Genomic DNA, 25,192 nt, shown 5'->3' on the forward strand with positions numbered 1-25,192 from the left:
CAACGATATTAACGTTATGTCATAACAACATTGGCAATCAATGCAACATCTCTATCTTCATTTTATTCAAATTATGTCATAATAAAACTACAAAATATTTCATAATTTCCACAATCCACGAGGGTACAATAACAAAATCCACAGTACATCTAAAAATCCAATTGCTTTTCAAAGTCCGCCAGTAAAGTTCAAAAAGAAAAATCAACTTAAAAAGTAATTTTCTGTTAAGTAGATCTTTAAGAAATTAAAGGAATTCTAATATGAATATTTTTAGCAGGCAATATTACCATGTAATTTCACTTATCTGCCGAAATGATAACATTGATTGAGAATCGTTAAAAATACTGCATCAGTAAAACAAGCTTGTATCCAGAGCATTTTTTTCCGTTTTTTTCCTGACAACTAAGCAGTGTTTATATGATTACACACTTGTTTAAACAATAACATTTTGAGGAGATTCATGTTTTTATTGATTATATTTGTTATCAATGATTAAAACACATTAAACATAATTCCGATAGCATATCTAAAGTGCATCTTAAAGAAGGCATTGACTTAACTTTGAACCTTGTGCAGTAATAACCTTTTATCTCTAACCTTTTAGTCATTTTTAAAATAAAAATTATGATAAATATACCTGTATTTCAAATATAACATGTTTAATGTAACCCTGAATTTTGACTTCATATTCTGTAGTTCTTGCAGTACTATTGACCGTGAATTTGGAATTTACAAAGCTTGCTGTTTAAAATCAGTGTTTATTTATCTGGCTGTCCTATGTCCAGAACCTAGTTATGGTGTTTGATGTCCAATCTTTATTGTTTCGAAGGTTTAGTGTTGATGGCAGGTAATAATAATAATTGGATTTACATATTACACTTATTTATACATGTCTACATCATTTTGTGTCACAGTGAGTCAGGTGAGGCAATCCTCCCTTGTCTATCTATTGATTAGATTATACTCGGAGTCGAGTTATAATTTAGTGGACCCTTCCTTAGCCGGTACACTAGTATATGGTATTAACACCTGTATTTAGCCTTTTAGTTTTTTGTATTATTTTTTGTCATTGGGTTGCTGTCTGACTGACATTGTACCCCACATCTTCTTTTACTCATTCTGCACCTAACTTGCAATTTTTGCAAAATGAATCCCCTCACAAATTGCTGATAGGGGGGAGATTATCCATAGCTGTCAATTAGGTGACAACAAAATCACTTTGTATGCCAGAAATGTTTTGTCTACAAAAGACTCAAAAAATTAAGTTAAAAGGCCAAATAAAGTATGAAGTTGAAGAGCATTGAGAAGCCAAAATTCCAAAACATTTTGCCAAATCTTTTTGGGTAGCTGTCTCTTTGTTCTATACCCAAAAACATACTTTTACAGTTACAGTTTTTAGCTTGCAAGAGAGCTGTCTACATTTCCCATTATATCAATGTTCTATTTCTACATATTTATTACTGTATTTTCTATGTCATTTGGTCAGACGGAGAGTTCTCTCATTGGCAATCATATCACAACTTCTTATTTCTGTATTTTCTTCATAAAAATATAACAAATATATCATTTTTCTGGCAAACAGACAAAAAAAACAGCAGGATAGCCTAAATACTGAATGGGTTATATGGAACAAATGGTATGTCCATTATAAAGATTGAGAACTTTGTAAATTGTTTGTTCTGATAAAAAATCTAACAACTATGTTCTAATGAGATATTGAAATAAATAATACAGTAATAATTGAGTAGTGATTTTAATCACTTATCACCACTGTTTGATTGATAAGTCAAAGTTCTGAAGTATAAGAGAAGCAATTTGATGTGAAAAGGAAGACAACTTTAATTCCTTTACAAATGTGTTAATGTATCCTATATCAAAGTTCTGATGTGTGGGCTGCTATCAATAAGAGAAGCATTGAATGTGAAAAGGGAGACAACTCTTATTCCTTTACAAATGTTTTAATGTATCATGTCTCAAAGTTCTGAAGTGTGGGTATCTATCAATAAGAGAAGTATTTAATGTGAAAAGGGAGACAAGTCAAGTTTATTCACTTCAACTCCTGTACAAATGTTTTATGCACCTTAGTTCTGAAGTGTGTATACATGATAATGAAAGCAAATCCATTTGAAAATGGACACATTCTAATTTGAAAAGGGAGGTAAGTCAAATGTATCCACCTTTTATTGGTTCATAAAATTGAGAATGGAAATGAGGAATGTGTCAAAGAGACAACAACCTGACTGAAGAGCAGAGAACAGCCGAAGGCCACCAATGGGTCTTCATCACAGCGAGAAAATCCTGCACCCGGAGGCTGGCTTCAGCTGACCCCTGAACAAAAATGTGAACTAGTTCAATGAAAATGGACATCACACTAAACTCCAAAACATATAAATGAACTAAAATTAAAAAACATACAAGACTAACAAAGGCCAGAGGCTCCAGACTTGGGACAGGCATAAAAATGCGGCAGGGTTAAACATGTTTTGTGAGACCTCAACCCTATACCTCTAGCCAATGTAGAATAAACAAACACACAGCAATACGCACAGTAAAACTCAGTTTAAAAGAAGTCTGAATCCGATTTCAGAATAGGTAACAAAAGAAACTAAGCAAAATGACAATGATACATAAATAAACAATGACTACTAGCAGTTACTGACATGCCAGCTCCAGACCTCAACTAAACTGATTGAAAGATTATGTCTTCATCATATGAAAATCAAGTACAATCCCTCCCGTTAGGGGCTCAGTATCATACCATCATAAAATATATGAGAAGAACATAACCCGTATCATGCCAATAACTGGTTTTAGAATAAATGTGTTTATTTCCGATGCAAAGACCCTATGAGTGAATCAATATTAATACCAAAATATGCCATCTTTAATGACCTGACAACAGTATCATAACTATATCCCTTCTGAATAAGTCTGTTTAAAGATTTGGTTAGCTTTTGAGGTGAATGTCGACATTTTTGTGCTTTGTATAGAATATTACCATAAAAGATTGGATGTGAAATACCTGAATGTATAAGATGTCTGCATGTTGATTTATATTTACAAATGATGTCCTTGTACCAATGATACATGTTTTAAAGATCAAAGATTAGAGGTGATGTTACTAAACATTATAAGGGAGAAAACTAAATGTGACATGGTGATAAGGTAAATTATTGAAGTGTGACTATGGTTAAATATATCCACCTTAATCACTTTTCCATTGTTTTATCATGGCATTACTGCATTTACAAATAAGTATGTCCATTGTTTTATAGATGCATGACAGGCAAGCAACTCAATGTAAAAAGGGAGGTAAATCAAGTATATCCTTGAGGATATCCAGTAATTTATTGTATCCATTTTGAAAAGACAAGTATAAGAGCTAATGAAGTTTATAATTCTCTTTCGAATGTTATAAATTTAAATTTATTGAAATCATGAAAGTGACAAGGTAAAAAAGAATTGTTTAGACTTTTTGCTGTTACAAAATGTTTAGATTGTAGAAAAGTAACTTGTACATTTTTTCATCAAACTTTTAAACCATCTGATGTAATATAATCAAAATAAATTCTGGCATATTTTTTTTTAAATGTACAACACAAGATTTAGTGTAAAAAATAGTCAAATTGAGTCATTTATACATAATACAAGATGCAGATAGAATCTTTGATGTAAGTGTGTAAAGAAAGATAACTCTTGCATACCTCAGCATTCTGTTTCTCTTCAGCCTACAAAAAATACATATATTAATCAATTCCTTAATTCTCACATTGAAAAATAATCACTTCAGATCAGTTCGTTTTTGTACTTTACTTCTCACAGTAAAAATGATGAAAATAGTCAATTCAGTCTTGGTATTAATATTGAGAGTAGTTTGCATTGGTACTTTCAGAAGTATTCAGGCCAAAACCTTTCATTCTCTTAGAAATCTGTAGAAAATAAGCAACTCTTATGAGCTGTTTTCTAGTTGAAAACAAGCATGTTTAACATGAAAATCTACGATTAGCATATCTAACCCATGTTGTAAAACGTAGCTTGTCCTTGTTTGTATGTCTATTCTTTTACAGGATTTGGAGGTTAGTGAGGTCTATTTATATACGTTCAATATTTTTGTTGATTTCTGTTATGTGTGTAAATAGGAAGGGAAATTTGTTTTTTTCATAATGTGAAACTTCAGCTTGAATTTGCTTTTATTTGTAATCTACATTTGTTTTTTTGTTTTTTTTGGTGGGATTTTTTGTTGGCATACTTTAAAGTATTGTCTCTTCAAAGTTCATTATTTAGCCATTAATATCTTATTATAATAGAAAAGAATGAATATGGTGTATTAATTCACAACACAAAATCCATATATTTGACAAGACCAGAAGCAAAGCAACTGTGCTTTTATTGCTGTTCTTTCATCATAAGTTCATAGTGATACTGCTATAATGAAGACTTACTGTCGAGTAGTGTGAGGAAGCGCTGGACACCAGAGATAGATTGGATCCATGGACTGAAATGATAAAGTTACAGTAATAAACAACAGACAAACAAGTATACATGCATTAGTGTATATATAATGTCAAGGGTATCCAAAAACACTACAGTGGATTCATTAGGGGCTAACCACTAATTCAAATGTTCAATTACAAAGTACGAATTATCTTTTGGCTTCTATGCAAACTTTGGCAATATCACGAAATCAAGTATCTACGAAAATATGATTTTGCCTTAATTCACAAAAATTTGTACCCCTGAAAAAAACCCCGAATCCACAGTACTAGTATATGGTTATCTTTAAAACCATTTAAAAAATAGCAGTCTTGAAATGTTTTACTCCAATTCAGTGTTCCCAACTGGCTCAATATTTCTACCCCTTTCTGCCAAATTGCAGGTATTTCACACCTTTTAATTAAGGAACTTTAAACTGGATTTTCTTAAATTCTGTAAGTAGTAAATCTTTAAAATGAAAATCTTTTATGATGAGTAAATTTCAGAATAAAGAGCAGTGCGTTATTTTGATCTATAGAACCAGTGTTTTCTAAATTATTTCCTAAAAGATTTTTGCTATTTCCTCAGTTTTTTTTTCAAATTTTATGCATCTTTTTTATCATATTCAAAATGAAAATTATAAATTCTGAACAATGGTAAAATAGTTTTCTTATACAAATGTACTTTTTTTAATCCATTTAACGTTAAAGTTTATTTGTAAAATTCAATTTAACTCTATACATTGAGCAAATCTGAAATTTTGTGAAAATGATTTTCTATTCTTTAATATTTTCTGTCTCCTATGTTAAAATATGAATTGACAAAACAACATATAGTCCACAACAGAATCAGTGTTTTCCCTGTTAAAAAAAAGACACAGAACAAGAGAAAAGATTGGTGGCCCTTAAAATTCAAATAAATGAAAATTATTTTTACAAAGAAATTCTACATGTAAAACAATTTTGATGTTAAAAGTATTAATTGATGGTTTTTGAAAAGGCTATTTTAAGTCAAATTATTCATAAATCTTTTAATATACTTTACATGCATTCTATACACTTTTGTACTTATATTTGCATGATATTCAATTTGCTTTATCTTGGAAATTATAAACGAGACTTATATAAATTATTTCAGGAAAACACTGACCGAGAAATCTGACAACGACTTACCCGAGGTGTAGTCATAGTCAGAAAAAGAATAATCCAAAGTCGCTGATTTTGTTAGACCTGTTTAATAAAAATAGCTTGAAGTGATCCAGTTTTTAATCTTAAAGTAGGTTACAGTGACCTTAAAATGTGATCTACAAATCTACTTCTACTTCATGCAAATGTTCTATGGTTAAAAATATAAAATTTTATATTATTCCATACATTTCATCATTTTAAAAAATTGAAATGAAACTGGTTGATAAATTACTAATCAATCACCTTAATTATTTAATTAGTAAGTTTAAGACAGTAATGTTGTTAAAACTTTCCTGAAAGACATTTCCTCAAGTCTGAATTTGACTCTAAAATTATAATTTGATAAGATTACTGTTTGGCTGCAGTGAAGAGCAACAGCTAGAGGGACATATTCCTTATTAATTCTTCCCAAATCATTTCTGAGTAAAAAGTATATTTCCAACCTTGCTCTCATTGCAAGAAAACAATCGTTACATTCTAAAGAGGGAAATAACTTGTAACATAATAATATTTTTAGAGTCAAACTCTTACATATTTTTTTTACAGTATCTAATTCACTCCCTAACAGAACATTTTTTTCTCAAAAAAAGTTTTAATTTCAGATAATACAACTATTAATATACAAATTAACAGGACTAAAAGTTTCATACCTGCCAACTTTTCAAAATCTCCATGGGGGATTTTAAGCACAAAGGACCTAATGCTCCTCTTATATTGTCATAAGTGTCCTTAATCTACTTCTATATTGTTTGGATGAGTATGTATGTGCTTAAATACCGTATTAACTCATTTGAAGTCCTGTTTTTAGGTGTTCAGTTTGTATAATAAAGAATTTCATAATTGAGGTCAACACCTCTCATGGGGGATATCCCCCATAATTCAGGATAGTTGGCAGGTCTGAAGTTTCTTCAAAAGATTGATGAAAATAATTTTTATTTCAAATTCAAAATGGTACTTTGCATTATATGCCAATCAACTTTAAATTGTTTCATTATCTGTGATTTCTTGAGAGATTGTTTCATTGGTTCATTAATCTGAGATTTCTTCAAGATTATTTCATTGGTTCATTAGCTGTGACTTCTTAGAGATTTTTTTGTATATATAAATTTTATAATTTATTCCCCAACTTATACTGTATAAAAGTGTCCTTTTAGATTTTAAATTTATTAGTATAAATAAATTTTCAAATTGTGTGACACGTTTCAATACACATACACAGCTGTATGTGGTGTTCCATGATTGGAAGGATATCCATGCAATAGAAGAAGAAGTTTCATTGGTTCATTAGCTGTGACTTCTTAGAGATTGTTTCATTGGTTAAATAAAAGATTCTATAAATGGAAAGCAATTTGTTAAATTGGTTAAATAAAGAATCTATGACTTGTCACAAATGAAACATTATAAAATGTAATAAAGGCAGTTGATTATCAGTACTCTAAGGTCGATCATATTCCCAAATTGGTAACATGACACAATGACAAATTGCTGTGATCCACTGCACAGATCTTAACCCTGTTTAACTATTACATAAGACCCTTTTTGATTACTTAAGATTTCCTTCCATCATAACATGTAAACTTGGTTCATCAATTTTTCATGCAAGATAGAATGTCACTTTTTGATTAAACTTTATTGATTGTGGGGATCTCCGTCTTAGAAAACTTGACATACTTTATAGTAATATTTGATTGAGTCATATAAACAAATAAACCTTATAAAATATAAATGGATTAAAGATGTGATATCATTTCAAAGTTTCCAACATTTTTACAGTTATTCAAACTGTAACTGAATATTAAGGGCAGAGGAAAATTATCTTTTTAAGTCTTAAACATTAAGGGGCATTAGCTACGAGATATATAAAAAAAAATTATATGAACTTTTTTTATTCAATCATGAATGAAAGTGAAATACTGAAATTATAGTTTGCTTTTAGTGGCCAATTTGGTTCAAATTTGTCAAAAATAAGCTAAGAAACATTGCTGATGAATTATTTCACTTGCAAGTGAATAATTCAACCTCATTGTATTCATATTCAAGTGACCTTTAAATTAACCCCTTAGCTTGAGATGGGTTACGCATGTATTCAGCTATTAAAATGAATAAAACCTCAACATTGAAAGTGAAACATGGATGAACCATTTGGTTGACTGATTCAATTCACAAAAAAAAAATCATTCTTACACAGGTAAAAATGATGATAAACATGTTTTTTAAACGTACAATATGAAATCAAACAGACCTAGGAAAATAAAATTGCATGTGGTGGCTATCTATTTATATTTATATTCATGTTTATATCGGATTATATGACTGTCGGAATTCTTCGGAGGTCATCTCTGAGGTCATCTCCATGGTTTAATAATTAGATGGCGTCTAGACAAAAATAAAAAACGAAATGCTGGTACATATTATCTAGTCCATGCATTGATAATTGTTTATTTTAGACTTTTGATTATTTTGATGTAAGCTTTAATATGTTATAAATCAAATATGAGAATTTGAGTCAAATCAGTGTACATGAATTTGACAGCTAAATACCCCTTTAAATGGAATAGTTTTCAAGTCTTAGAAATAAGGTTTTTGGTCACATAACATATTATTTTAAAGGCAGATTTGTGCAATAAGAGTAAATGCAAATAGAGTTAAGCATGCAGATAAACATAAGTTAATCATAAGTAAATTACTGGTAAAGTACAAACAATATACACATGAATTTCTCTGAAAAATATCAGTTCAAAATGTCAACCAGTTCAAATTAGAGTTATCTCCCCTATACTATAACAGAACATTACACAATATGTAAATATTCTTAAAAATATCAAATATAATATTTTCTGCATATTGTAAAGTGACAACAAAAAACAAAAAAAAATAGAGATTTTGAGTTCTTTCCCTGACAAGTAAAATGTCAAAATAATTTGACAACAATCTTCTTGCATTTTGTGGAGTTATCTTAAATCCCTTAAGGAAAATATCATTATTTCATCTAATTAAATTCAAATGTAAACTTGTAGGCAGTAAATAAATCACATTTGTCAGCATGGTGTAATTAAATCTATAATAATTAGTGCAGAATCAATTTAAACAGAATCAAATGTACTGATATTACACATATTTTCTTGCCAAAGTAAGATGTAATTTGATTTTATCAAGAGCTATTTAAAAAATTACCAGCTAATGAAATTATATTATAGTTCCAAGAGTTTCAAAGTTTTTTACTTGAAATTTCAATTTCAACAGCTATCAATTTTTGAAATTCTCAAATAAGTTTATACAATCATTGTGAAAATTGGTATTTTGACTTGTTTTACGATCCCAATATCGGGATTCGGGTTGAGGCATGAAAATCGGGATGATACCGCCAAAATCGGGATAGTTGGCAGGTCTGTGACAATGTACTGACTTAAAGATGTTTGCTCCTCTGTTTCAAAATAACAAGCTTTTTAAAAGACTGTTATAAATTGATAGAATATAAATAAGGGAACTTAAAAATTAAAAAACAATGATAGGTCCGTGTCCTTGTTTTTGAGATATAATCAACTGAAAATTTGGCTGGAAATGATTCTATCTAGATTTTTCATACATTTAACATAGGACAATTTTTCTTTCAAAAACAATGAAAAATAACAAGGATTTCATAAGATTTTCAAAAATGGAGTTTTAAACTATATGTAATAAAATTATGAAAAGAAAAGTAGGGGTTAGCGGTCAAAATTTCAAAAATGCTAGACAACTGCTGATTTATTACAGAATAATAAGCTTGTGATCTACAAAAAGGAACAAACACCAAAAAAGTTTGTTTGATACTTGATATTCAAATCTTCCAATGGTATTTTTAAACCTGGTGTGAATGAATCAAAAGGCTCCTTGAAGGGAAAAAACTCAAAAAAATTTAAAATAATGGTATGATAAAGCATGGTGTTCCCCAATTTATAAACATTTTGAACTGGTTTTTCAGGGACACAGTTCTCTCTGACAACTTACGACTGCCATCTTCGTCCCGATTGATCTTGGATAGTGCCAAGCTACCATAAGGAGGAAGACTCGTCTGAGTATTGGATCGCACCATGTTTTGTGACATACCAGGACTGGAAAAGGCACTAGGGCTACCATAAGCAGTCATGGGATACGTGAAGCGTGAGGACGAACTATTGCTAGGTGTAGGTGAGGAAGGAGGCTGAGGACTGGGAATTTGTGAAAATGAGGCTTCATGATCAGACATATATTGCTGTGCACTGGCATACGCCGAATCTGAGTGAGTAGATTTGACGCTATTGGACCGTGATAGTCCCATACCATTTCCAGGCAAACTGTCTCTGGATAGGATTCGTGCACTAGCGCCACTTAAAGCACGAGCTTGCTGAATCTGTGCTTGGATACTAGAAGCATGCGATGATATGGAATCCATACTCTCAGTTTCAGACAGATGGGATGGAACATGCCCCATAGCCGTGTTAACATTCCCATTAGCACTTTTCAACCATATACCATGATTTGAGTTTCTAGGACTACCATATTCCATAGCAACATAATTCCCGCTACCATTGGTCAAATTTTTACCGTATGTAGCATGAGGATTAGATATAATAGTACTAGAACACATATTTCCATTTTCACCTTGTGGGGGCCCTTTCACTATTCCGTTCCCGTATCCCTTTTTAGTTCTTCCAAGTGTATTAGATTTATATATTTCACTATCAGTCTGTGCTGAATTTGAGGATTTTAAACTTGACATGCTGCCTTTCTTTCGCCTCTCTAAAGTTGATGCTCCATATCCATCGGGTCCCATATCTGTTTTCACTGGTGTGGTACAACGCAGAGCCTGAGCACTCCCCGGTCGTGGTATGCCATGTGCATTTTCATTCCGGTTACCATTGGAATCTATTGCATGTCTAGCCAGTCTACCTCCAACAGTTGAACTCTTAATGACCTCTTCACCTTTGCCACTTCCTGCTGATGACGTACTCGTATTACTTGTTGGTCTTCGGTAACCATATATGCCCTGACCTATTGACCCACCAGAACCGGGACGTCCCTGTTGCATTCTTCTCATACTTGATTCTAGCAGATGAGATTGGTCTGTGTTTGTTTCAGAATCCCGTTTATTTGATGTTTCACTATTTGCGTAATCATCACTATGTCTGCGGTAATGATGTATTTCTGGCTGACTAACGTTAGACAATTTTCTCAGTTGATTTGCTTGATTAGTCCGCCACGAGTGTAACTGTTCATAATTATTATAAAGATATGCATAATCAGCAGGATCGCTGCTTAGCAGTCTATTAGTTTGAGGTAGTGAGTATTTGCGCCAACCAGAAATTGGACCACTTTCACCACCGTAGTCAGAACCCATAAAAGCACTGGTTCCGAGATTCGGTGCCCTTTTGACGGGAAACTGTCCTTGTTGACGTACATCTTTCTGAGGAGCTCGTTTCAGACTATGATAAGGATTGGTATCACTTTGTGATGATCCTCCCGTTAAATTTCCATCATCTGTACTAATCTCGTTGACAGCATCACTGATCTCACCGCTACTGATGGAACTGCTGTCATCAAAACTGAAAATTACAAATAATATCTCATTTAAATAAAATTCTATAATGCTTGAACTTATAATTGAAAAGAAATTATCACTATTTTCGAAGTTATCATACTTCATCATTCAATTTAATGATAATGCTTTTTTGTTGTTCACTAGAATACATCAAGTTATCACACAGTTGTAAATAAAGCTAAATTCAGTGTGCATGTTAAATTCATTGTTCCTAAAAACTTTGGTTCACAAAAGGGTAAATCTCGGCTTTAAGTGGAGATGTCACAGGGACAGCAGAAAAGATCAAGATCAAACACTAGAAGGGACAATTTTGTGAGAGTCTGAATGGGGAAGGGCATCATTTTTATATTCTTTAATTTTGTAGGCCATTTATCTCTATTCTTTGGGGTTTTTTGCTCACAAGTCTCTATTCTAAAAAAATTTAAAATCCCATATTTTTTTCTTTGTTTTTTGTCTTCTATTGCTTATACTGTAAACCCTATCCAGACCCTCATGTCTTCTATTGTTTATTCTGTAAACCCTATCTAAACCCTCGTGTCTTCTATTGTTTATTCTGTACACCCTATCCAGACCCTCATGTCTTCTATTGTTTATTCTGTAAACCCTACCTAGACCCTCATGTCTTCTATTGTTTATTTTGTACCCCCTATTCAGACCCTCATGTCTTCTATTGTTTATTCTGTACACCCTATTCAGACCCTCATGTCTTCCATTGTTTATTCTGTACACCCTATTCAGACCCTCATGTCTTCTATTGTTTATTCTGTACACCCTATCCAAAACCTCATACATCCCTTGTTTTCCATTTTGTCCATAAATCAAGATGTCCTTATATGTAAATAACAACCAGCCTTTAATATTTTATCAAAATAAAAACTTTTCTTTTAACTGTAAATGATGTTTTACTTTACATGAAAATAAAGTCAAAAAGGTCAAAAACTCAATTATAAACAGCAGATTGTTCATATTTATTGCACACCCTGGATTTTCTCACTTTGTTTGGAAATGATTATATAAATCAGCCATTATACACTCAAGTTTCATCAAGGCTATTAATCTTATTGTTGAAAAGGAAACCAAAATATCAGTAAGATCATATTCTCAAACAAAATTAATTAATATTACATAACCACAGAACAAACAAAGGGAAGTAACTCTAACAGTCTTCATCATTTATTCACACAATAGGACATCATATCAAAAGACAAGATCATTTACTGCTTATATGATGGAAAACGTTTTGATGTTACAGTTGCTTAGCAACATATTAAAATATCTGCAAAAGATCTATCAGTTTTCCTGTATATTAGCACAAGAATCCAGAAAACTTCCCTCCAAGGATTCAAGACACTGTCTGATATCACTAAGATTTCATTAATCATATTTATGTAAATAACTAATATGACTTCAATTGTATGATCACAACAAAAACTAATCCTTTGATTACCCATTTTTTGCAAGTTTTCAATTTACCGCATGCAAGTTTTTACGAGAGCTGCCTAAAAACTAATAGTTTTTGCAATCAACATTAATTAATAAGATGGTACTTCTTAAACTTAAATAATTTTAATTTCAACCACTTCTGTGTTGATATATACTGATACTTACAACAACAATTGATTAACACATTAATGGTTTCTACTGTAAATCTTTAGTAAATGGAGGTAATTTTTCATGACTTGTTGATATATATTTTATACATTTTCTGGGATTTCCAACTTAACTGTGTTTATTTAGAAGAAAATAAATTTAAATTCTTATTGATTGCTAACTTGCTTGCTTCATATATGTCCAGTGGCAAATCTTTCATGTATTTTCAGGATGAAAGAATCAGAAACTCAAACTGATCTTGTGTAACCCAGTCCTTGTTTTGATATTTACTATTTAATTTTAAATCACAAAATAATCATTTTCTTTCTTTTATCAATACTAAAATTTATAATTTTGGAAGAATTCAGTTTTCGTTTCTTATAAGTTTCTGAAAACGTAAATTATTCAAAGTAAAAAGCAAAAAAAAAAAAAAAAAAGAAATTACCTCAACTTTTTACGAGCTGCAGGCTTCACAATGAACTTCATGTTGTTTTCCAAGCAGCTGCTAACCTCACACACAAAACTTATTAATTTGACAATGAACTAATATTAATGTGTTCATAATATACAAAAAGTTAATTTCCTTTTGTAGTCATTTGTTTAAATATTATAATTCATCATTAAAACATTCGTCTATTTACACTTCTTTGAAAAACAACTGCTCCTAGGCAAATTCTTAGAAAAACAACTGCTCCCAGGCAAAATCCTGTATGTTTGTAACTGAAAACATGACCTAGCTCTTGTTTCAGGAATGGAAACATAAGAACTGTATCCCCAGGGAAAGGATGGTTTCTGATTTAAAATGAGATTTTTACTTTTTGATGTTGTAACAAGGTTAACATGATGAATTACTTCTTCAACAGTATACTCTTTCTAGACAATTGGCATTACTTAAAAAAATGTTTGGTATTTTCAAAATTCCCTTCAGTGTTCACTTTGTATGTGGCAGAATGAAAAAGAATAAATTATAAGGGTGTAAGATACATTTTTTCCCTAGAGGGATTGTGCATATTTGGGCCCCCATTCTTTATTTTAGATATTTATCCGTTTCAATTTAGAAATTTTCAAATTGATAAAACTCTTTATCAGCCTCCATCCCTTAAAATATGCTTCCTTTAAATAGTTTCTAGCAGGGATAGATAGAGGTTTAAGGGCATACGATACAGTTTTGATCCCACGGTGAATGTGCATACAAGCTTTTTTTAACCTAGTCAATTCAAATATGTAATAAAAAACATACCTTCATGTACTACTTTTAGAGATAAATGGGGGCGAAATTTTAGACATTTACTCAATTTCGGTTTCTTGAACATTTTTATCCTTAAATGAACAGATCAAAATTAAAATTTTATATGCCAGGCATTTCTTCTACAGAAGACTCAGCAGTGACGCTCAAATCAAAAATGCTAAAAGGCCAAATAAAGTCGAATTTGAAAAGCATTGAGGACCCAAATTTCAAAATTTAAAAAAAAATTTTTGACCAGGTATGCAGGGATTGAATCAAATACCTGTTCAAATTTAGGCCAGATGTTGGAATTGGGTTCTTCCTTATTTAGGAACTAATATTTTTCTTTAAGAAATTTCAGGCAATTTATATAATACTTTTCTTTTTTCAAATTTCCGTCATTTGTATGTTTTGGAGCATGACATCTATTTCGCTGAACTAGTATACATTATTGTGTAATGACCAGCTGAAGCCCACCTCAAACAAGTTAACACTGATATAAGAAATAGACATCCTTAATCAAATTAGTTTATCACAGGTAGACACATTTAAGGTGTACTCTATAAAGCCATTAATTAGGTTGAGGTGCGTTTGATTATTGAGAAATGTCAAAAGCTTATCAAACAAATGATAAGTCAGATTTATTGTGTAGAAAATTGAATGTTAAGTGAAAGAACTGGTAAATGAGGTAGAAAACATCAAAGAAAATGATGGCATCTTCTGTCAGCTGGTATCTTACAGTCAATGATAAACTATCAGTATTCAGCTGCAGGGTTTTTCTTTACTTTTTAGGTTTTGCCATAAGACTTTCAAAATCGGTGATGTTCAATTACAAATCTTTATGCATAATACCATCAAATATAGATTTACTAAAATTAAACGATTTTAAAATAGAGCTCACTTAAACGGAGGGAAAGTAATTGTAAATTTGATTGTGTCGAGTTTTGCAATGGCAATTTTACTTAACTATTCACAAGAAAATAATCTGTATAATAAGTAAACCTTTCTTAGAAGTAATAAAAAGTAAGAGAAAAAAAAACCCAAGAAGAAAATGAAAAACTATACAATGCTGTCATAGAACTACACATACTGTTAAATTTATGCAATTAAAAGTTTTTATTATTGCATAAATTGCAATTGTATATTTTTCATAAATAACGTCATATTTTAAATTCTGTTAGCATTATTTTTATGCAGCATTTTTGTTCATTGTTCAACAAATCTTATAATAAATGCATGCAAAAATTTCTGAGTTTACACCAAGATGTCTTTAAATGAAATTGTATAATAAACTTTCAATAACATATGGTAAAGACTCCCTCCTAAATTATTGCAAACTATCATTCTGCATTAACAATAAAAATAATAAAATATTGTGTAAATAAGATACACCCATTCCGGCTAACACAGACTCAATGTGTATCTTATACATAAAGTATGCTCTCCTTACAGCTTTCTTTTCATCCAATTTATGAGTTATGATTCACAAATATATTTGATTTATGAATTTTGATAAAATATAATTAATTCATTTTCAAAATTGTAAACTTTCCCAACAAATTAAGATCAGTTAAGATTAACACCTGCAGAATTTTGATGCAACCATAAAAGCACAATGCAAAATCATTAATTTTTTTGAAGGAAAAATTGTAAATCTGTATGTTATTAAGGCCCATAACTTACCAAATTAGTAAATAATCCAAGTTTTAAAATCTAATTTTGTTCAGCCTGTCAATCATAAATACAAAACTTCGGAAATAAAATTTTCTTTGTAAATTTCTTGGAACAAAGAAAGATTTTTTAAGACCCCTAGACTTAATCACTCTTTACTCAGGGGGCATTGTATTATATAACAATTAATGCTAGTTAACAGATGCCCCATTGTAACTTTAAAATCAATCCTGTCATTATTATGTAACACAAAAACATCTTCTGCTAATCCAAGATGTCTTCCAAATCCATCTGCTAGGATCACAGCTTCCCAAAGGTAACATATTTGTTCTGCAGTCTGAATGCACAGGAAATAAACTTGTCAAAAAATACAGATATAATGCAAAGAAAATTAGGAGGTCTAAATCAAGATGACATTGTCTGAAATTTACTTGCTTTTAATAGGGTAAGTCAAAACCGTTTATTTTTTGTCTGAGCCTCGATTCCTAATGCAGGAACTTTTTCTTTGCAGTCTCATTTCTTACAGATATGGTGCTAATAAAAGGTGGAAATGAAATAGACAATGTATATCAATTATTTCACTAAAATCTTAAGGATTTTGGGGTTATTCTAGGAAACTATTTTGTCCTTTAAGGATATTCGCTCCTCTGTTCTAAGATTACACAAGCATTTTAAAAGACTGATATATATTGATAGTATATACATTATATTAAACGGAACTTAAAAAGTCTAAAAAAAATAACCTGTATGTGTTCTTGTTTTTGAGATATAATCAATTGAAAATTTGGCTGGAAATGATTCTCTCTAGATATTTCATACATTTAACATTGGTACCTTTTCTCTTTCAAAAACTATGAAAAAATAAGAAGGATTTTATAAGATTTTCAAATATGGCTTTATAAACTATATGTAATAAAATTATAAAAAGAAAATTGGGGTAAGCGGGCAAATTTTTTTAAGGCATACTACATGGATAAAAACCAGAGGATTCTTAAATATCAGACAAAAATTTAAAAACAAGAAGAGCGAACATCATTAAGGAGTTTATAGCATCTTGGTTTACTTATATTATTTATTATATATTTAATTGATCCAACTTTTTGTGTACTATACATATGTGGATATCTATTTTTCTTTTTTTCTTTTTGGGCTGCTTGTTTGTTATCTATATCAACCACACTTGCAATAAAATGCATTAGTATTAAAAAAAACAACATACTATAGATTCTTTATCTACGTATTCTTTAAGAACTTAAATAGTTCTCGTTTAACTTTTTTTTTTTTTTTTATCTCATTGTTTGTATTGTATTATGAAAAAATTATTGATGTTGTAATGTTTATGCCCTTTGGGGCCCATAATTGGAAATAAAATATCTTATCTTATCTTATCTTATAAGTGACCTTAAAGTATTTTCATTTTTTCAATATTTTTTTAACTTTACAACTTATTTATTTAAAGTACAGAATATGGACATGATCCATGACCTAACAACTATTTGGACTGTATTTATTCTCATTGATATTAATTGACAAATTCTGCATTAAATTCTATGATAATTTTTCATTTCGTTTAACACTCAATTTCAAGGTATTCAGTTAATATATAGGACTCAATTCAATCTAAACAGACATCCAGTTTATTCAGGGTTCAATACAAATAAGTTTCTTAGATGCATGATTTTTTTTATTAGTTGTTAGTGGCTTTGAACTAGCTATCAGTAACTGCGAGTACTCTCAGATCTGTACTTAGTGTCTTTTTGTTGTTTGGATGTACAAGTACCCGGCCACGTCCACTTGTGTTTGTATTTTTATCTATCTGATGAGTTAAGCCTCTTTCAACTGATTTCTATAGTTCGTTCTTATGTTGTACTGTTACACCACTGTCCCAGGTAAGGGGAGGGTTGGGATTCTGCTAACATGTTTAACCCCGCCATATTCTGTATGTATGTGCCTGTCCCAAGTCAGGAGCCTGTAATTCAGTGGTTGTCGTTTGTTTATGTGTTACATATTTGTTTTTCATTCATTTTTTGTACATAAATTAGGCCGTGAGTTTTCTTGTTTGAATTGTTTTACATCGTCATTTCGGGGCCTTTTATAGCTGACTGTGCGGTATGGGCTTTGCTCATTGTTGAAGGCCGTACGGTGACCTATAGTTGTTAATTTCTGTGTCATTTGGTCTCTTGTGGAGAAATGGATTTTATGCTTTTATGTCTCCTTACATATTTATGAACAAAAAGCAAATTTAGGGTACCTGAGTATACATCAATGAAAATCTACCTAACAGCACAACCTGACAAAAAAAGAACTTTTACAACAAGAAAATATGTCCATAACACACCAAGCCCCACTAAATAATAAAATGCACTATAATTGTCCTTGTTCAGTGAAACATGAACTGTAATTTGACATAGATAATTTAAAAAGTACACATCATAATGAAAATGTGTATTAAGTTTCAAGTTGATGTGACCACAACTTTACTTACACCAAATAGTTAACCTTAGAATGTACTGGTTTCACATATAATCACATTTCCATGGTCAGTAAACTGTAGAATTTGGGTCAAACCCATAAATTGGCTAATAATCACTTCAAAATGAACAGGATTGACAGATGTGACAGACCAGAAAAAATAATGCCCCACTATTACTGTAGGTGGGCATATAAACAGAAATTCATCTAGACTCCTGAAGTCTAGCTAAATCACTTTAAGTTAACATCCAGCAAGCTCTGTACCTTAAGTCTTAAATGATAGACAACCTATGACATTAAATTGAGAGTTTTAACTCATCTTGACTACATGTGACCAAATTCAACCAAATCTCTGATTCTTACACCAAAGAATAACAATAAATGAGTTAAGTTAGAATTTAACCGAAAGTAACTACATTAAACTTAGATAGGTTTATTACTATACAATCACTGAAGGTCAATTTTCTACATAAATTTATAATAAGTTTTTTACATTTCCTTTTAAAAACAAATTCTTCAATTACCCTCCCCCTTTTTTTTTAATTTCATAGATTTATAGTATACAAAATCTTACCCAGATGAGGAAGATGTATTCCAGTAAGAAGCCCCATATTGGGGCTGTTCCCCGTCACTTTTGGAACCCTCATTTGTACCCCTTCTTGGCCTCCGTGAATCAAATGATGTTCGAAGAAATGCACCATTAGTTCTCATAATGGATAATTCTTTTTATGTCAACAATCCTTAAACAGCTGATTCATTAGCAGATAATTTTATAATTCTGACAGAATAATCACATTATAAAAAATTAAGACTCCACAGAAAAAGTCTTTTTGTAACTTCCAATAAGAATTCCAATTTATTGTAATTACTGAATGCTTGATAAATAATTTAGTTTCCCATGCAATCTTGTGCAGTATAATCTATGCATGAAGACTTTTATCACAGGGTTAATAGCGATGCTGACAAACAAACATGATAGTCTTCAGTAGACCAACAAAGGGAGGTAATTAGAGATGAACAATTATTTTTTAAACATATGAGTCATCAAAGTCTGACAAAATTAATTTTTCCTAAATTAAATTAAAACAGAGAAAGCATCAACATTTTTTGAGGCGAGAAGATGCATTTTAATGGCTTCTTAGATATACATTTCCTGTGTATATTGATTGTAGAGTTTCTGTCTGATTGATAGAATACAGATTCTGTGTATTGATCTGCAGCATCTTGTCAGGTCTGGTATTCACAACATCTTTTTATGCTAAGGTCATGATCAATATAGCACTTTCATTTCAAACCTTTAACGACCAGTCTGACCTTTACCAATGGGAATTTCAATTATTTTTTTTTTATTGTTTTATTGACTGACATTCAGAGATTTCAACCTTATTGACAAGCCAGATAAAACATGAAATGTAAACTTTTCACCACTGTCATCTTAAAAAAAATTAAACCAATAAAATCTTATCTAAAAGGTCAATTTGAATCTATTTATGTATCAACTTACTATTTATTTTATTCAACCAAACTGGCACTGACTCATGAAAAGTTTCTTCAATTTATGTTTTTACTGTAATTGACAAAATTGGAATCATTTATATATCTTATATTTCATGCCTTTACAGGGAATTCAAAGTTACCACAGAAATGTAAGTGCTTAAGGGTTCTCCAGAGATTTGAATTTTTAACATTAGTATTATTCAAGTATTGATTGAAAATTATTCAAAGCTACTCAACTAATTGCAATTTGAGTAATAAAGTTACATCCATATAACCAGTGAAATTATAACTAGAATTTTTGAGCGAGTATTCCCAGAATAAAATTTGATATTTATATTGTAAAATTTAAAAAAATGATAATTTCAAACAATGATAAAACAAGAGATAAAGTAATCATTTGTTTATTTTTTTCTGTATCACTATCTTGCTGATAAAAGGAAGATGGTGTCTTTCCCCTCCTTGTTAAGTGTTAATTGTACTTTAGTCCAATCTGATAGCTTCTTGTTAAATGTTAATTGTACTTTAGTCCAATCTGATAGCTTCTTGTTAAATGTTAATTGTACTTTAGTCCAATCTGATAGCCCACTTTAAATTGTTTTGTGCACTTTGTTCTTGATGTTGTGCTGATATACCACTGTCCAACTAGGTTAGGGGGAGGATTGAGGGCTTGCAACCATAGTTTAACCTGCCACATTCTATATGCACCTGTCCAAAAGTCAGGAGCCTATAAATCAGTGGTCTATATGTACCTGTCCAAAAGTCAGGAGCCTATAAATCAGTGGTTACCGTTGGTTGCTGTGTGTTTTGTTTGTTGTTTTTTTTTCATAAATCAGGCCGTTGGTCTTCTGGATTGAATAGTTTTACATTTTTGTAATGTCGGGCCTTTTATAGCTTACTATACAGTATGGGTTTTGCTCACTGTTGAAGGATGTACAGCCATGAACAAGTATATAGTTGCTTAACATACATTTCCTTTGGTCTCTGGGCCAAAGTGGTATCAATGGAAATCATACTACAAGTACATCACTTTATTTTTATATAGATAACATGGTTTTTGGGCACTAAATGTCTTATCATACTTTACATCTCTGAATAGAAAATGTTTGTTTTTCGTGAAATCCATGAGGCAAAGGACTCAGCTCAAACCATAAATGAGAACCCTTACCTTACCCTATTCCTTAAAACCCTGGGAAGCCTAATCCTAAGTACCCTATTCCTTAAAACCCTGGGAAGCCTAATTCTAAGTACAGGGTCTTCTAAAGTAAATGAGGGCCACTTAACATAACACAGGACAGTAGGGCCTAACTCCTTTTCTATACAACAACAACCCCCCCCCCTCCCCCCAAAAAAAATTATATAAAAACAAATTACAGAACATGTTATTTACCCAGGAATTTCTCCAAGACATTTATTAATTACCTATCAAGTGTTATCCAATATACATAATTACATTAAAAGATCAAAGTACTTGTTTACCAATTAAATCATAAATTTCTCCATTATTACATTATCATGCTTTTTAACGTTGCTGAAAAGCAGCCAAGAATAGTAGGACAAGGTGCCAAATCTACATGAAAACCTTCGCTGTCAGCCTTGACGAAAATCCATTCAACACATGTGTCTAATGGTGGTTAAATTATCAAGAAATACCATAAGTCTTTGTTAATTATTGATTTTTATGATATTTTCTTAAAACACATCCTAAAATTATTTTTTCTAGCATCTGTTTCTTACATTATATTGCACACTTTCATTAAAGTACCTCATTAATTTTTACTTTCACCATAAAGTACTCAACAGCTCTTCCTCATATTGGAATGTTTGACCCAGGCCCAAAAATGTGTAGGTCCCAGATATGGAACTTTATAAAGTTTATTGAAGACCTTTTGCAGTTTTAATTTGAAAGTCAAAAGTCCATTTAAATGGATGAGCATAGATCTACCATTTGCCATACTAAAAAATTTCGTAAAGTGCCCATAAGAATAACAAAAATCTGATATGGCATGTGTGTGCCTCCTAATCTTACTGCATGTGCACCTCCTAATCTTACTGCATGTGCACCTCCTAATCTTACTGCATGTGCCCCTCCTAATATTACTGCATGTGCACCTCCTAATCTTACTGCATGTGCCCCTCCTAATCTTACTGCATGTGCACCTCCTAATCTTACTGCATGTGCACCTCCTAATATTACTGCATGTGCCCCTCCTAATCTTACTGCATGTGCACCTCCTAATCTTACTGCATGTGCCCCTCCTAATCTTACTGCATGTGCACCTCCTAATCTTACTGCATGTGCACCTCCTAATCTTACTGCATGTGCCCCTCCTAATCTTACTGCATGTGCACCTCCTAATCTTACTGCATGTGCCCTCCTTTAAATCTTACTGCATGTGCGCCTCCTAATCTTACTGCATCTGCACCTCCTAGTCTTACTGCATGTGCACCTCCTAATCTTACTGCATGTGCACCTCCTAATCTTACTGCATGTGCCCCTCCTAATCTTACTGCATCTGCACCTCCTAGTCTTACTGCATGTGCACCTACTAATCTTACTGCATGTGCCCCTCCTAGTCTTACTGCATGTGCACCTCCTAGTCTTACTGCATGTGCACCTCCTAATCTTACCGCATGTGCCCTCCTAAACTTACTGCATGTGCCCCTTCTAAACTTACTGCATGTGCCCCTCCTAATCTTACTGCGTGTGCCACTCCATATCTTACTGCATGTACCCCTCCTAATCTTACTACATATGCCCCTCCTAATCTTACTGCATATGCCCTTCCTAATCTTACTGCATGTGCCCCTCCTAAACTTACTGCATATGCCCCTCCTAATCTTACTGCATTTGCCCCTCCTAATATTACTGCATGTGCCCCTCCTAATCTTTAACTACAATCCTAATATACAGTACATTTTCTTAAGGAAGCCAAATAGACATATCCAAACATATAGTCACCGTTACAATTCATTTATAACTTTGCTTTTTCTTTATTTAAGTTACGGCCCTTAGCCTATTACAAATGTTCAAGTCAGATTTAAGCCAGGTTTTGTACCTCTATTCAGAGCTGACAAAATAATACAACTGATGTTTGAAATGTGAAAAGATTCCATTCAAGAAAATTTGGGTGACAAATAATTTTACACAAAAACCTGCATTAACTCATGTGTACAGCTATCATAGATTTGATCACCCTCATTTCTATGCAAATGTTATGTTTAAGAACTTTTGAGTACAACAATTAAATCTTGCAAAGCAAATTCCAGGGCACCTATATATAAGCTGAATTTAAAAGTCTTGCTACTCAAAATTTTCTGATGACATTTATAATGCAGAGGAATCGTAACCAATACATATACGTCTTGAATTTACAGAATGTGATACACCGATACACCAAGCTTTATGCAAATCAGTCACAAATGTATAGTTCAAACCCTTTAGACTGAAATGCAAACTTTTTTTTAGCCATGCCTCTTTTGTAGCTTCAAAAGATAACATGAGTCCATGGACAGTTGGACTTATCTCTATTGTTTCATAACTTTAAGGTATTGTACATTATCTACTGAAAAAGACATTATTTCTGATTCTTAGTTTAATTGACTAGAAAAAAAATCCTTACAGTAATTTGATGATTTAAAAATAAACTTGTGTCTTACCTTGAAAACTCTGGTTAACCTTACAATGATTTTGTCAGGGAACCCTGCTGACTTATTATGCAGGAAGCATTAATGTACAAGGCAGATATAAACATATCAACATTCACAGGCGATGTTATCATAACATTAATTAATATGTCACAATTAATTACTAAATGTTTTGCTTTCAATTAATTTTGCCAAGGGAGATAACTACATGATTTTTCTTAACTTCTGTTATTTTTAGTTGTAATCCTTGGTTCCCAACTGAATCAACCATAACACCTATGACTCAGAGACTAATTGTAGTAAATATCATTGTTAAATTCTAAACACTTCAAAACTTATTTACTTTAATAATATTTCAAATGAGTTGGACCTGCTCAATGTAAAATGAAAAAAAAACCAAACAAATGAAAATTCACAACAGGGGAAAAATAAAAAAAAGATACCATGGAGATGTCATTCATCAATCAAAGTCATTTCCATTTAAAAAAAGTCAAATAACTTTGAACCCATTACTTTAGACTTTAATGTTTATAATTTTCCATCTGGAACTGATAATTTGTAAAACTAAAAAATTTCAGACCCCTGGTGACCATAGCAATTGTAAATTGTATCAAACACGTCTATACTGACTTGAATAAATTCTATGATTTTCCAATGAAATTGAATAAATTGATTCAGGAAACTTAATAGAAAAGCCCAATCCGTCTATTTGGCTTGATTTTACACGTAATAGCGCCATTTTATAGATATTTATGAGAAACTATAGCACTTTATAAAATTTATAGGAAACCTCAGACGCAGGTACTGGATCAATAGAGAATGAGTAATCCAAACTCTATTGAACGTATCCTTGATTTACAATCATCATATCAATTATTCCTACCCAACACCCAGCAGCCGTCAACCACTGACAAGATCCAACACGATTTCACATGGTTTTCTGTTCTAAAATGAACACTTTTATACCATCATATTGTAGAAAGTGTGTGATGGCTATAAATTATTCAGGACTGAATTTCCATTGGGAGCCTTTTCAGTTCTCCAATAAAAATACATAACTTTCAAAATGATTTTCAATAAAATAGATGATAGATTTTCAGATATTGTCAGAGATAAAACTTAAATATAATATTTTAAAATGATTTGATAACAGCAGTAAATGGAACATGAGAGAATATCCTAAAATGTACACTGTACAAACATTCTCAGTGAACATGGTAAAACAAAAAGCTGGCCTTGCTGTCTTATCAAACTTCAGCTCAATTATTCTTTCCATATGTTTGGTTTCTAATATTTTTTTTAACTTTGAGCATTAGTTTTGAATTTCTGTGTAAATTTTCTAAAATAATAAAAAAAAAAAAAAATAAGAATTTTCCATTGAGCAACCTCATATGCCATGTCTGAAAAAAAAACATAGCAAAAAGCTGCAACAAATGACCTTGAGGAAGTAAAGCTGAAATAGTAAACCTTAATAAATGGCAATCAGAAATGACACTGAACTTTTTATAACACCACATTATAATGCAGGGACATCAGATAAACCGACCGTGCAAGACCCTCATGGGTAGTCAAGGTCGTTAAAACCACCCTCATCATCATCAGATAAAACATTACCATGACCATGAACTACCCATAATTCATCTGGCTACTGGAGTAACTGGACATCCATTGTTGTCAACAGACAGACCGAACATTTATCAGATGATATCACAACATAATCAATCTATTACAAATAATTTCTGTATGCTCTTTTAGTTTTAATTAATTTACACAAAGGGGAATAACTGGATGATGGCATTTTCTAATCTTAGGATTCTGGCTCGCTGCTCAATTCAAAATATAATTGATCTGATGTTGATGGGTCTAATGTTTAAG

General features: G+C 31.6%; 1 protein-coding gene across 1 annotated transcript in view; it reads right to left on the reverse strand.

Moving 5' to 3' along the window:
- The window catches only part of LOC127724559 (neuron navigator 3-like), a 175,976-nt gene that overhangs the window by 84,237 nt on the left and 66,547 nt on the right, over positions 1–25,192 (reverse strand). The window contains exons 9-12 of the mRNA XM_052231542.1: positions 10,281–11,221; positions 5,646–5,702; positions 4,443–4,495; positions 3,705–3,728 (exon numbers count right to left, since the gene is read on the reverse strand). Coding sequence (XP_052087502.1) covers positions 3,705–3,728; positions 4,443–4,495; positions 5,646–5,702; positions 10,281–11,221 — 1,075 coding nt within the window. The remainder of the gene's footprint in view (positions 1–3,704; positions 3,729–4,442; positions 4,496–5,645; positions 5,703–10,280; positions 11,222–25,192) is intronic.

Source organism: Mytilus californianus, unplaced genomic scaffold, assembly GCF_021869535.1.
Source record: "Mytilus californianus isolate M0D057914Y unplaced genomic scaffold, xbMytCali1.0.p SCAF_14, whole genome shotgun sequence".
NCBI lineage: Eukaryota > Metazoa > Mollusca > Bivalvia > Mytilida > Mytilidae > Mytilus > Mytilus californianus.